The sequence below is a fragment of the Chionomys nivalis genome, chromosome 6 (assembly GCF_950005125.1).
Source record: "Chionomys nivalis chromosome 6, mChiNiv1.1, whole genome shotgun sequence".
Taxonomy (NCBI): Eukaryota; Metazoa; Chordata; class Mammalia; order Rodentia; family Cricetidae; genus Chionomys; species Chionomys nivalis.
The window spans coordinates 97,159,978-97,174,333 of NC_080091.1; the positions used below are offsets into that span (position 1 = coordinate 97,159,978).

At 44.1% G+C, this 14,356-nt stretch overlaps 1 protein-coding gene across 1 annotated transcript in view; it reads right to left on the minus strand.

Moving 5' to 3' along the window:
* The window catches only part of Fras1 (Fraser extracellular matrix complex subunit 1), a 350,600-nt gene that overhangs the window by 39,071 nt on the left and 297,173 nt on the right, over nt 1-14,356 (minus strand). The window contains exons 51-57 of the mRNA XM_057772897.1: nt 13,447-13,597; nt 12,275-12,434; nt 10,203-10,371; nt 7,962-8,208; nt 6,384-6,728; nt 4,492-4,652; nt 3,206-3,353 (exon numbers count right to left, since the gene is read on the minus strand). Coding sequence (XP_057628880.1) covers nt 3,206-3,353; nt 4,492-4,652; nt 6,384-6,728; nt 7,962-8,208; nt 10,203-10,371; nt 12,275-12,434; nt 13,447-13,597 — 1,381 coding nt within the window. The remainder of the gene's footprint in view (nt 1-3,205; nt 3,354-4,491; nt 4,653-6,383; nt 6,729-7,961; nt 8,209-10,202; nt 10,372-12,274; nt 12,435-13,446; nt 13,598-14,356) is intronic.

Below are 14,356 nucleotides of genomic sequence, written 5' to 3' on the forward strand. Positions count from 1 at the left end.
CTCCCCAAACGATACTATTCCTAAGTGAAAATTAGTGACTACATCTTAACTATGTAGGGGTCTGTCACTCAGTGCAAGGTGTTTGACACCAACAGAGGTGTGTTGCCATGGGGAGAACAAAACAAGAGGAAGGCTGTGTTGCTCTTGGCATGTGTCAAAAGCTTAAGACTGGCCTGGCATGCCCCATGCCAGAGGAGAAAGCTAAGGGCTGAAGTGGTCATATTTTCTCATACATTAATCAGCCCCAGATTCTTACAGAGCTGTAAACACTCTGCTCTCTCCATCTGTGACAAGATATTCACTGTCACTTCTATCCCTACATGTTGGAGGTTGGAGACATGGACACTCCTGTCTGCACAGAAAAAAAAAATGAATAAACACCTCCTTGTCTTTCAGAAAGCCCCAGACACCAGGAGGTGGGTAAAAGACAATCAGACAGTGGAACACGCTGTGTGTGGTGATCAGGCAGTGTAGATCACGATTTGTGTTTAGGACTCTCATACATATTGGTGCCATCTGTCAACTGTTTTTCAGGGCAGTGCAGTCCTAGAAAGAGGCAGCAGTGACCAGGGGGATGGGTTTTCCAGGATTTCAGGGGCCTTTCTTTGTTCTGATGGGGTACATAAATGCATAAAGAGAGTATTTTCCAAAGCACGTGGGCTTGCAATGGACATAATGCATGTATCACTGAGCAGCTCTCTTATCACATTGGTTGTACATGACTAACATATTTATTTACATAAGTCTTAGATCCGGAAATAAAACACAGGATTCTGTTCTCTATTACTGATACAATACTGAGCACCATATTCAGGCACACAAAATGTACCATCGACACTATTTATTATTCTGCCCATCTTTTTGGTCATTGACAAAGTGAATGTGATAACAATGCCTGCTATGTGGTGGCCTCTTTTCAGGCAATGGTTAAGTTGGAGAGTTAACAGCGATCCCACCTGATTCTTTGGAGTTAATGAGTAAGGACTACTCCGCTGTATGAACAGGGTACAGAGGCTACAAGATCTTTCTCGTCTGCCGGTAATATTCATATGCACATTAGAATCTAATTTCAGACAAGGTAAATAAAACCAAGAAAACCTAAATTATTTAGGGTCCTGAATTTAGCACAGTAGCAAAAGAGAAAAGTACCCAAGACTGCATCAGAAACGTGAGCAATCGCATCAGAAAGGTGAGCGGTTGCCTCTGGGAGGCAAAGGCTGATTTTATACGGTTCTCAAGTGAGCAGACATTGCCTCCAAGAGGGAAGATGCCAGCTAAAACTGCATGGGGAAAGACAGCAAGGCAGGGGACATGGAACCAGAAGACAGAACAGGATGGCTCAGATCTGATTTTTTGCCTCTGCATCTCTTCACATGGTCTTACACACACTATTCAAATCTCACTGTCACAACTTGAATGGCTACTGTGAAGGTCAGACACAGTGTGTGTAAACCTCTGTACCCCAAAGTGTGCACAATGAATGGTCTCAACAACAACAGATGACCACAAGGAAGAGAGGTGACCAACCTAAGAAAATACTGTTGGCTACAACGATCACTAAAGTATGCTTGTGGGTTTCTTTTCTGGGGTAAATTCTTGATATAAAATACATGTGGTAGCCTTCCTAATAGAACAGAAGCATTTTTTTTGTATATCAGATTCATAGAATTGTAACTCCAACACCTACCAATAAAATAATGGGGAAAAATGAAAAACTTTTCTATGTTCCTCAGAGTGCAATGAAGATTGTATGTGTTACTGGAGTCTGACGGGTTCATATGATAAATTATAGACATGCCAAGAACAAATGAACATGCCATAAAATCTACTGTGTGCCAGATTACAGAATTTATCTATATGACATTCTGGGAAAAGCAAAAACTTCAGGGACAGGGAGCAGATACATGGTTGCTAGGGCTTCAGGTAGGGGAGAGACTGCCTACAAAAGGCATGAGTGAACCCTACAGGGGGTGGGGACTTCTCAACATCTTTACCATGGTGACTGTGTATCAATGTCTGTTTTCAGAGCTTGTAAGACTCTTTTACTCTTTTAGGGCACATTTTGTAATTTATGTAAGTTATACCTTAATGATTTGTTACATATTTATGTAGATACACAAATACACATACACACATAAACACATACACATTCCTCATAAAATGCACACTAAATGATTGTTTTGGGGCATGGATAATTGAGAAGTAAAGTATGAGGAAGATTAACTTTTCACAGTGTATCTTTGCCATTTGCAGTTTTTGCTCCTACACACATGACTATTTAAGAATGAATAAAAACATTAAACATTATCCCGTGGCTTGTCTCTTCCTACGTTAGGGGATTTTTTTTTTCAACCCTGACTCTGTCATCAGCCACTGGGCCTGCTGCTGAGAGTCCTCTTGCCTCACTTAGAAACTATGACTCGATCTCCAGTCTCCAGACCCACCTATGGATCCAGATGCTCTGAAAGTGCTAACTTCCCTCACTGAGAAGCAGCTTTCACGTTCACTCTCTCACGCACGTCATGTCTTCAGAGGTGACTGGGTTTGGCCCTTTACTGCTTCTATGATGTTTGCCTCACTCACGTACACCATGTCTTCAGGGGAGACTGGATCGCGGTCGTTCACTGCTCTGTCCACTTGTGCATACGATTTTCACTACTGCCAATATTGCTTTCCTAAACACCTCGCACCACTTCTGCTCATACCACTTCCATGGCAAAGCCCTTTGGCCAGCACATAAAGCCCCACAGGACCTGACTCACTGCAACTTCCCGTTCATGCCTCTGCTCACCTGCTGTCCTGTTCAGTGCAGAACTCAGCATTCCAGTTCCCCAAATAGGCATCGTTGAATATTTCACACTTGTCTGTATTTACCTCTCTATTTAAAACAGGCTTTCCTTCATCATCCATGGCTAAAGTCCTATCAGAACCGACACACCTCTGTAAAACCTGCTACATCAGACAGTGAACTTCTTGAAGATAAGGCCTAATGCTTACGCATCTCTCTGAGCCCGCTAGAGTACTGGCAACATGAGTGGTTGTCTCCTCCGCGTCTATGCAAGCACACATGCGTGCATTTGTACATGGATATGTATACACACAGATCTCATGAGTGAAAGTACGGATGACATACAATGTAACGTGCATGGAAATTAGGAAAATATAGAAATAGGCTTTAAACCAGCAGGTATCCCCAATCACTTACCGTCTTGGAATGTGTCATTAATTGCAATGACAGCCTGAAAGGGTTTGGTCAGTTCTGCTCCTTGTGCTGAGCTGAGGAAAACCACAAATGTCTCCAGTCCTTCAATCACTGGGTATTGTGTGTCATCCAAGATAGTCAAGGTGCAGTACTACAGGAGAGAGCAAAGCGAACTTCACAGAAGGCTCAATACCTAGCATTGGCATCTTTGTTGTCGTAAAGTAAGCTTATTTTCATTTAAATTCATAATAATAATCTCATTATCACATTCTCACAATGTCTATTCTAAGCTTGCACTGTTGGATATTTGGTGCTAAAGAAGATTCTCTCATGGATTTGTGCAAAGTGTGTGTGTATGCGCATGTGCCATGGTATAAGTGTAAAGATCAGAGGACAATGTGCAGGTGATGGTTTTTGCCTTCTATCATGTGGGTACCAAGGATCAAACTCAGGCCATAAGCTTTAAGATGGTGAGGACCATCTTGCTAGCTTCTGTTTGTCTCTATTTCCAAAGAAAGTAAGAAATGAAGTGTTGTAATATTTTAATATATTGAAGCGACTCAGAAAGCAGGCAGAAACTGCACTAGTGACATTCTGCAGGAAGAGTCTAAAGTAGAGGTCTTCACTGAGTTCCTCCAGTTGGAACTCAAGGAATCCCATGGAAGATGGGGGACTGTAGGAGTCAGAGGGGGTGGAGGACCCCAGGAGCACACGGTAACTGAATCAACTAAGTAGACTCTTGTGGGCTCACAGAGACCAAAGGGACACGCAAGGGCTTGCAGGGTCTGCACCACATCCTCTGTGTGTGTGTGTGTGTGTTGTGTCTGCCAGCTTGGTGTTTCCGTGGGACTCCTGACAGCGGGAGCGAGTGTGTTTCTGGCTCTTGCCTGCTCCTGGAACTCTTTTCCTCATAATACCTTGCCCAGCTTTGGTGTGAGGGCTTTTGCCTTGTCTTACTGTATTTTGTTACATTGTGTTTGGTTGCTGTCTCTTGGAGGCCTGCTCTTTTCTGATGGGAGATGGAGGGGGGTGTATCTGGGGGAGAAGGAAGGCGGGGAGGGTGAGCTGAGGAGTGGACGGAAGGCAGCTGTGGTCGGGATACAGTTTATGAGGGAAGAATCTATTTTCAAGGAAGGAATGGAAGGAAGGAAGAAAGGGAGGAAGGGAAGGAGGGAGGAAGTAAGGGAGGGAAGGCGGGATGGAGGAGGGAGGAAGGGAAGAAGGAAATAAAATACACTGGTAACAATGAGACTCTTGACCTTGAGGTGCTTTGGCTGCTGTGGGCTCACCTGCTCAGTGATACCTGGCCCAAACTCCACCTTCCTTGAGCTTGGGACATAGTCAACTCCTGGAGTGGCAGAAGCTGGGTCTGAGGGTCGTGTTGCACACCAGACAGATGTGAAGGTGGAAAGGTCAGTGCCATGGCGGATGACTGGAATCTTCACTGTGCCTGGAGTAAGGTAATAGCGGTTTTTTAATGTCCAACCTTGAACCACAAGATCAGCGGGCATCTCAGGACACTCATCCCTCAGTACAACAGTGACGGAAGCTTTCCCACTCCCGCTGTCTAATGTAACCTTAGCCATGTTCCTCCGCGCCTCTGAGCAGAGCTGAGAGGCATCATAGCTCCCTTTCCTTGACCCCAAGGTCAAGAGGAGACTCACAGGAGGGTCTCAAGGGGCGGGGGGTGATGGCACTGAAAAAAATAGCCCTCTGAAAGAACAGGTTTCACATTCACCTGAGGCATGACCTGCCACCCAGAATCCAAGCCTATCTGAGGAGAAAAAAACACTAAGATAAGAGCCTCAGCTAGAAAAGTCAGTAATGAGCTCAGGGGACCCGGGGCTGCATGTTCTTAATGAAATGTTTTAACTGGGTTGATTTTCTTGTTTATCCAGCAGTGCACACATCATTACTCAAACCATATAGGCTTATTATCTTAGGAACAAGCCTCATCTTTTGGGTTCACCATATGTGCAGTACCCTAAAGATATTTAATTCTCATAACCATAGAGATTGAGAACCCCATCAAACAACACATTCTCAGTATAAGTCACATATCTTTTTGTATATAAAGATTTTTTTTAGAAACTTATCTACTTGTTTTTATTTTAACTGTATGAATAGTTTGTCTACATGTATGTGTGTATTGGTATCCATGGGGACCAGAAAAGGGTACTGGATCCCCTGGAACTGGAGCTTCCATGTGGGTGCTGGGGCCCAAACCCAGGTCCTCAGAAAGAGCAATAAGTGTTCTTAAACACTGAGTCCTCTCTCTAGTCTCTGGCTGAGTAAACTCAGGCCATTTGTTTGACTTCTGTGGGCCTCAATCTGCTTTTCCATGCAATGCTACCTGATCCTCTGAAGATGGAATAAGAATGCACAGGGCTCTCATGACATCATGCTTGACATTCAGTGTGTGTTAAAAAATATTAGTACTGGGAACTAGAAGGACAGCTGGGTAGTTAAGCGAGCTTGCTGCTTGCATAGAGGATCTGATGTCATCCCTGAGCTCTGAGAGACCTGCAAACCTGTGAATGCATTGTGTGCATGCATGCATGCTTGTGTGTGCAAGCATGTGCATGCAAACACACGTAAACACAGACACACACACTAAATCTTTAGAAGTGTTAGTTCCCATCACAGCTCAGAATCCCTTCAAAGAGTTAGAAGGCTTTGATTTTCAATACAATTGCTGTCTCCCTCTGCCAGTGGCATGTGATAGACTTCGGGACCCTTAAAAGCCACAAGAAGGAAAGGGCCTGGGCTCTAAAACAGTGTATAGAAGAAACTTACCAGTAACTTCCTTTGCGCTGACATATAAACGATAATGACCCATGTGTTAAGACACTGAAACTTGGAAGCTTGTTTCAGCAGTTGACAGTACACTAACTATCTATATCCTCAGTGATTCACATTGCTCCACTTCACAAGCCATAATAATTAGGGCCATATTGTCCCTCTGGGCCACAAAGTAAGACCAGACCCTGAAGCTCCATGCCAGTTACTTCTCTGCCATTAACCAAAAGAGCAAGCAAAGTGGGTAGAACTCTCTTTTTTCACTACCTTCCATTGCTGGTCTTGACGGCCTATTGTTCAAGACCAACAATAGTGCCCCAAAGGAATGACATTCTCCACGTCTTTAGGACATTGTTAAACAGGAACCTGGACTCCCAATTACCTGCATCCTCACTGATTGTGAAAGCCGTGTTGCCCAGGGAGACAGTCGAGGCATCATTGGGCCCACTAATGAGCACCTTGGCCATTGCCAGCCTTCCAATGCGGGCATTGTCAGAAGCATCAGCCAGGGCGATCTCAAACTCCTCTTCCTCTTCATACTCGCTGTCATCAATGATCATGACATCACAGGTGGACATGGTGACACCGGGTCCGAATATCACACGACTCTCTGCAGACCGCCCTCTGGACTTAAAATCAGAACCTGATTCCAGAGCGTAGAGACTACTTCCCATAGCCGATTTGGGGACCGTGTAGCAAACGGCAGACACAATGCTGCTTGAGTCTCCTGCAGCGCACACGGCGAGAGAGTCGGAGCATGTGAGTGAGTGCTTCTCACATGTGAACATTTCTAGCAACTTAATGAGCTTTTCCCTCTGACACATTCCATCACTATTTCTGCTCAAATCTGACAGGCAACCTTCCTGAACTGCAGTTTCTATTAAGCCTGTGGTATAAACCGCTTGAGGATTTAATATACCCCAGATACTTCCCCAAATAACTTGGAATGGATTTCCTATTCTGTAAATTTTGTGCTCTGTTAATTCACAAGACTCATTGCCCACCATCTAAGACCACAGCGGGTGGAAAGATAAGAGGCATATTTGGTACTTTAAGTAGCAAAGTAATTGTGTCCTGAAGGAAGGGAGTTGAGAACAGTTCACTGCCTCTCTGGGGAAACTTCTGCACTTTAATTCCCCGAGAGAAACAAGCTTGTTTGAAGAAAGGAAAGACGAAACAATACAAAACAATATAAAAGAATATAAAGACACAAATGGCCTCGCTCATTAGTCACATCCCTTGGTGGCAGCCTGCTGCAGGCCTGGCGTGGTGGCCCAGAGCAATCAGTGGGGCTCGCTTGTCTTCCAAGCGGTGTTTGCTAAGGTTTTGTGCTACCTACAGTGTTTATCTCATTAACACCCAGTCAGCAGATTCGATACTAAAATCTGACATCGTCATTTGCATTCACCTGGTCTTGAAAGGGGAATTCATGCCTGTGTGTTTTAAAGCGTCAGGACTGCACAATCATAAACCCATAAAATCTCTGTTTGGAATGCCCAGCCTTAAGAAATTGCCCTTTATTTCCCAAAGGGAGTATATTTTTCATCGGAACATTATACTTAACATCCAAGTAGGGAAATCTTTGAGTATATTTGCTGCCACCCAAAACCCGAGATTTACACAAATATAACCTCTCTCCTTGACCACAGTTGATAAATCTTTTATGGAATGGGTGATTGATTAGAAAGACTAAGTTAATGAATAATGCAAGGAGAAATCTAACTAGTCTTTCCATGGCCTTCAAGAACAAATGGAGCTCTAACTACATGCCCTGAGAAGGGAGGCCTTCTGGTAATGCGCAATACAGGCGGACTCAACATTACAGCTGCTCTGGGGCCAGTGGCTCATATAGGAAAAAATACACACAAGTTGATGTGAAACCTGAGCTCTCAGCACACAGAAGAGCTCAAAAGGCATTAGTTACTATCATAGCTCCTCGTCACCTGTGGCAACAACAGACCTTTTCTCTCAATAGGTGCAAAGAGAAACCCAGTGCTCTCGTTGACCCGGTAGGTCTTCTTATCAAATTCCAGGGTGGGCTCATCCTCCGTGTCATTGATAATGACCTTCGCCTGGGTGAACTCGCCTAGCAGGGCATAGGCTGGCATGCTGAGCTCCACAGTGAAACTCTCAAAATTCTCAAACACGTCATCATCATTGATGACGATGGCGCAGGGCTTTGTGTCCTCTCGCTCATCGAATTGCACCTGCCACAAGGAAACAAAAGGAGGTTAATCATGCCTTCCCTGGCTCAGTTCCTCGGGGAGACTGTGAGAAAAGAGCATCCGACTTGATCTGGCAAAGAACTGCATGGTACCTTTGGGTTGTTCCATCCACCACGTCCCTGTCCTGCCCACATTATTAGTCTCCTCTCCTGTTCTTCCTGCACAACTGAGGCTAGTTTATTGTAGAAGAACATGGAGGGCAAACAGCTGTCTTACCACAGATGACTAGAGAAATGGGTGACAGCTATGTATGTTCTTTTTATTAACAATTATCATTTGGCTGCTCAGTGCTCTTTCTAATTGGGCCAAGCTTAAGCAGAAAGAGCTCCACTTTCAGAGTAAGAAGGTTGAGTTTCAGGTGCTGATTGCCCTCCCCCCGGAGGTAAAATTATGTCAATTTAAGAACATCAGGTACTTAGTTTATAATGATATTTCTTCTACACTATTATCATGAAGACAAAAGAAAACTATATGACAAAAGTGTTAAGATATTTTAAAGCACTACACAAATATATCACCACTTCCTTGATTATATTATTCATACAATTAAAAATTAACAAGAGAGTCTTGTTGCACTGAGTCATTGAGTTTGAGTCCATAAAATGTCACTTAACACAGCAGGCTAATCTTTTGCCCTAAAATGGGCTAGGCCTGTGAGTGAATTTAGCAAGTACAACACAGAGAACTTATATTGTGTGCATATAGCTATAAATGTAACATTATACCCTTGCCAAAAAAAAAAAAAAAAAAAAAAGAATGCATGAACGAATGAAAAAGAGAAGGGAGTAGAAGAGAGAGAATAAGGGAAAAAGGATAAACCCTTTAAACAGAATAGAGTTGTTGGTGTAAACTGAGGCCGTTAAAATAAGAAGCAGTGTAAGAACTAGTCAGAAGTCTCTAAGGACATCCAAATCTGAAGAACACCTAATTCAAATCGGTCAAAATCATTAGTGCATATCAAACCGACTGATCAAACTGAGTTCTTGCTAATCTGTGTTTCAAAATGCCCTCAAGAAAACAAAACACTATTAGATTTCTGTTTAAGATCTGGAACACACTAACAGACCTTTGTCTTTTCTTGAAAAACGTGACATCCCTGTGCTGAAGACTCCTTACCCTCTCTGGTCTTTTACTGCATCCTTTCCATAAAAGGCTTTCACTTGGTCTAGCTGATGCCTGACTGTCAAGAAAGGACATAGTCCACTTTGCTTTACAGAGATTTAACTCCTAATGTGAAGTTGACTTGGAAAAACGGAATAAATACCCTTGAAGTATGAGCATTGTTCCTGTAGGCGAAAAGGAGCTCACTGTCCACCCGCAGCCCTCATTCGTGCTGTGCGCTCTAAGTGTGCACTCACCCTTGACTTCTACCCCTACCCAACCTCCTCAGTCCTCATCTCCCTTTTCTTTCTCACCACCACCCTCAAGGTAAAAGAGATGACTTGGAAATTTCTCTGTAGCCCCAGCTCAAGGCAACTGATACTAAACGTGCCTAAGACAAAAATCCCAGCACGGAACATTGTCAAACTTGCTCTTTCTGGCCATCCTCTCATAGTCAGGGCAGCATCACCCATGCTGCCCCCTGACCCTCTCTGCAGTCCACTGCTCAGTCCTGTCAATTTTACTATTTGAAGCTCCCCCTCTCATCACCTCTCACCTACTCTATCCTGAGAACTTGCTAAGTAATTTGCTTATGACTCCTCCCATATCTCTAGGAAGAGAAGGGAGGGCACCAAGAGCTGAGCGGGGATATAATACCTTGATGAGGTCTTGCAGGGAGGTAAAATGTAAGCACCTAGAAGCCAGATGACGATAATAAGCCCTGGCAGATACTTCAGGGAAGAGCAAAGTTCTATGGGAAGGGTGTATGAGAGAATTTCTTGAGGGGGATGTGGGTGGGAAGGGAGGTGGGTAAGGAGAGGGCACCACAGTAACCTGAACCATGCCGAGGAAGGAGTGGCCCTCTCCACACTTACCTGACCAGCATACTCCATGTAGTCCTGCTGTCCGGGATGAGAGCTGACCCTGGAGCTGGAGCTGGCTGTGCCTTGTTCGGTGCGACACAGGACAATGGCATACTGGTTCAGGTTCCCAGTCCTCTGCACCGTGACACTGACAGACCCGGCCTTCTCACTGACATTATAGCTAGGGACATATAAAAGTCACGCTCCAGAAATCTGTCTTGGGGCTATAAAGAGACCACTCACTGTGATATTTGGTCCCAGGACTCAGACATTTCAGAGGACAGGCAGTTTAGTGCTTTCAAAAGTTACATAAATTAATAGAAGATGCTTACGAGGGACAGTCACAGCCCCTACGAACAAGCATACTGGGGTTAAAGAATGCCACCTACTCACTGCGGAGGAGACGAGAGTCACCCAGAGCATTATAACAGGAGTTACAAACTTCAGAACTCAGAGCCTGGGGAGGCGACAAAGAACCTTCCAAGTGGGCAGAGTAATCAGAAAAGGCCAGAGATGAAGCTGTGTGGACGGTTGTTAGGGACAGCTTCAGTAGGGGCCCACTGAGCCGGATCTGAAGGATGCCTGCAACTGAGCTGGGGTGGTGGCTGAGCTGGAGCTCAGAGGACAAAGGTTTCTACATAGAGTTTTATGATGTGCAAGCCTGGGCAGGGAGGGCTCTCAGCCTAACACGGGGGTTTGACTGGACGTGTCGAGAGCTAGTTCTCAAGATCTTAATTCATAATGAGTAGTTTTGGAAAAGCCAGAGGAGAACAGCAGTGAACTAGGCTTCGAATTTCATCAATGAGGACAGCCATTCAGTCTGTTGTGTGTCTCATTGGATGTTTTAGACAAAATGCCTTTGAGAGAGGGGCCCACACTGTCAGCTCCCTGGGCAGCTCAGTCCACTAGAATTAGAGGCTTGCTAACAAAAGAAGATGTCGTTTACTCAACTTGTTTAATTTTAGAGGTGATACAATCAAGAGGTAATTAAAGGCAAATCTCAAAATATGACATATTTTACAATTGATTCTAATTATTCTGAGTATGTCCAAGAGTGGGGAAGTTATGTCTCAGCTTTCTAGAAGCAAGTTTAGTTGTCCTATTGTCCAAAAATTGATATCTTAGAATAGTGCTCTCTGAAATGCTAATTAAAAAATTGTTTACTCTAGAATAAAAACCCTAGTTTAACTCAGAAAAGCAGCACCATGTCTGTCCATCACTATTATCAAATGACAGCTTCTGAATTTCAGAAGCATCTCAATCTACATATGTGATGGACAGTTCTATGAAGTTCAGAGAAACCTTGGAAAAACACGACCTGAAGGTTTATTTTCTGTTTTTCCTACAAATTCTATTGGATTATCTTCTATAACTTGAAGATAAAAACAAAAGAGTCCAAAAGAAGCATTGAAAGAGGATGGTGAAGATTACTGGGCTTAGGGTTGGAGAGATGGCTCCGTGGTTAAAACATTGGCTGCTTTTTTAGAGGACCTGGGTTAATTCCCAGCACCCACATGGCACCTTACAACCGTCTGTAACTCCAGAACTCCAGTTCCAAGGGAACACTCTCACACAGACACACATGCAGGCAAAACACCAATCAATGCTCATAAGAAAAAAATAAATGAATTACTTTTAAAAAGATTACTGGGTTTAAGATCTTGTCTTACTGCTTACGAGCTACATTGTTAAGGGTGAGGAATTGAACCTTTGCCTGCCTCTGCTGCTTTGTTACTGTGGGGACAGGAAGAGAATCTCAGAATTGCACGTTGCAAGCAAATAGGATGAATTATGTTGAGAACATAGCACTGTACCTGGTATGCACATTATATTATCCAATAAAGATTTCAAGCAATTATTTTAATGATTGTTATCACTAGCTTCAGAACCACTGTCTACCACACCACTAGCACCACCGCCGCCACTGCCACCACCGCCACCACCGCCACCACCACAGCCACCACCGCCACCACCTACACCACCACCATCAAAAGTAATGGACCCGCCTTCTATAGTATTTCGTCCTAATTTCTTCTACTCGCTTGATTTATTTCTTACTACACAGTACACAATAAAGACTGTACCTGGTATATTTGAAGCTGATGACAGACCACTGGATATGGAAGATATTGTCGCTGACCACATTGGGTTTACTGTCTTTCACCAGAAACTGAAAACTATCCATGACTTTCTGGATTTTCTCCTCATGCAACACATAACGAATCACCCCCAAGTTCACATCCTCTGCGAGAAAAAAAAAAAGAGTCCCAGAATCCACGGTGAGATAATGTGGAAGGGTAAAGATACTCTCATAGGTCCCAGGCCAACATATCGAGTCTAGTCTAGTCTTCTAATGGGCTAGAGGGACTGGTTGTCAAAACTCTAAAAAGTATAATAGTCTTAAAAACAAAAGATTTGTTCTAGTTTTAAAGCAAAATCTTATAGTTTCATATCCAAATACCTATCTTACAGAGAGCCCCTTTATGCTCAGAGAAAAGGAGAATCTTGGGGTCTGGACAGAAAGCACCCAAGAGCGTGTCTGTGGGGTGTTGAAGGGCAAATCTGAAAGCTGACAGAGACAAGGCCTTGACCCCATCCTCTGTGCAGGAAGGTGTGTGCGATAGAGACAAGGCCTTGACCCCATCCTCTGTGCAGGAAGGTATGTGCTGATAGGCAAAGCCTGGCTGACAGCAGCAGCTCACACACAAGACAGCTCTGCATGACTGAGAACGGGCTGGGAAGGGAACACAGAGCACGGACCTTAAAGAACAGTGTCACCCGCCAAGAGTGCCTAATCACAGCCGTCCCCCAAGAGGAGCAGTGATGAGCTTATACAGAATGACCTGTTTTATGTTATTCCAAACGGAAACTATTTCTGTCGAGCAACTTATACACTTATAAAGCAGACTTTAACATCTTGGCAGAAGATGTTTAAAAGTAAATGCCATCGGCCTTAGAGAATAAAACAATAAACTTCTTAGATCACAAATCTTTCGGGCCGGCAGTCCATTTGTTGTTTGTCTTATAAGGAAACCGAGCAGTCCCACATGTCATTTCCAAAACACCTAGAAAGCTAAGGGCAGGGAGCATGGTGGAGATGAAGCTCTCTGGTTCAGAGCGACAGGAAGAAACCCGGGAAGAGCAAAATGTGCAAGGGGGTGGTTAGATACTAGATGGTCCATTTGCAAAAGTAGCTGGAAGTGACCGTGAGGTCAGCATTTAAGCATGGCCCCTCTCTAGGCTCCTAAGAACCCACCCTGGGTGAAGGTGGCTGCGGCTCGGCCTGGCTGCAGCTTGTTCTCCACGTAGCCGTGCATCGGGCCCATGGTGATCTCATAGACAAGCTGCGAGTCCTCGGTATCCGGGTCCATGGTCAGCAGTTCCTTCTTGGTGATCAGGTTGGTTGCCTGGAATAGAAACCCATTAAATTTAATTCCTGAGGTGGGAATTAAGCTGGAGCAAGACCCTTTGACTCAGATTTAATTCGGTTGCACAGTGATTTACTGAGCGCATTTGCTGCACAGAAAACTGTTAGGATGGAAACTATGCCAGCCTCTGCTCTGGAAGATTTCACAAAGAAAGGCTCCTGAGCGGGGTCAATGGGGCAAGAGTCTTGTGGAAATAAGCAGGGGATTTCAGTTTGGCTTTGAAAGAGGATTGGAACCTAGGAGGAATGATATAATGGCTAAGCCTTATACCTTAGGAGAATCGCTGAAAATCCCGAGGTTGATTAGGATAAATATACTGTCCCCTGATACTGCTCAAATATACCAGCTACGCTTAATTTCTTTACCCATTTGCCCAGTCAACACAGGGTGAGATCCGAAGACCATGGAAAGAGAGCAGTGAGCAATACTATATGTTAGTGGGCTTAAACAGATAAGGGCAGAGCATTAACTTTTAGATTTCATAAACTAGAAGTCTTTGGTGACTTCACTATACATTTATTTAGTCACCCAGGATCTCGTTATGGACTGCAGACTATCCTCTAACTAGAATCCTAGATCCCAAGCACTCAGTTTATAGCAATGTGCTACTATACCTGGTCTTTGGAAATGTTAATAACTGCTCTCGGAATAGAGGAGGGATGGGAAGTAGACCCAAGTAATGAGAAAATAATCACTCTAGTTGAATATTGAGAAAAAGTCAGAGTGTATAAGAAGAAT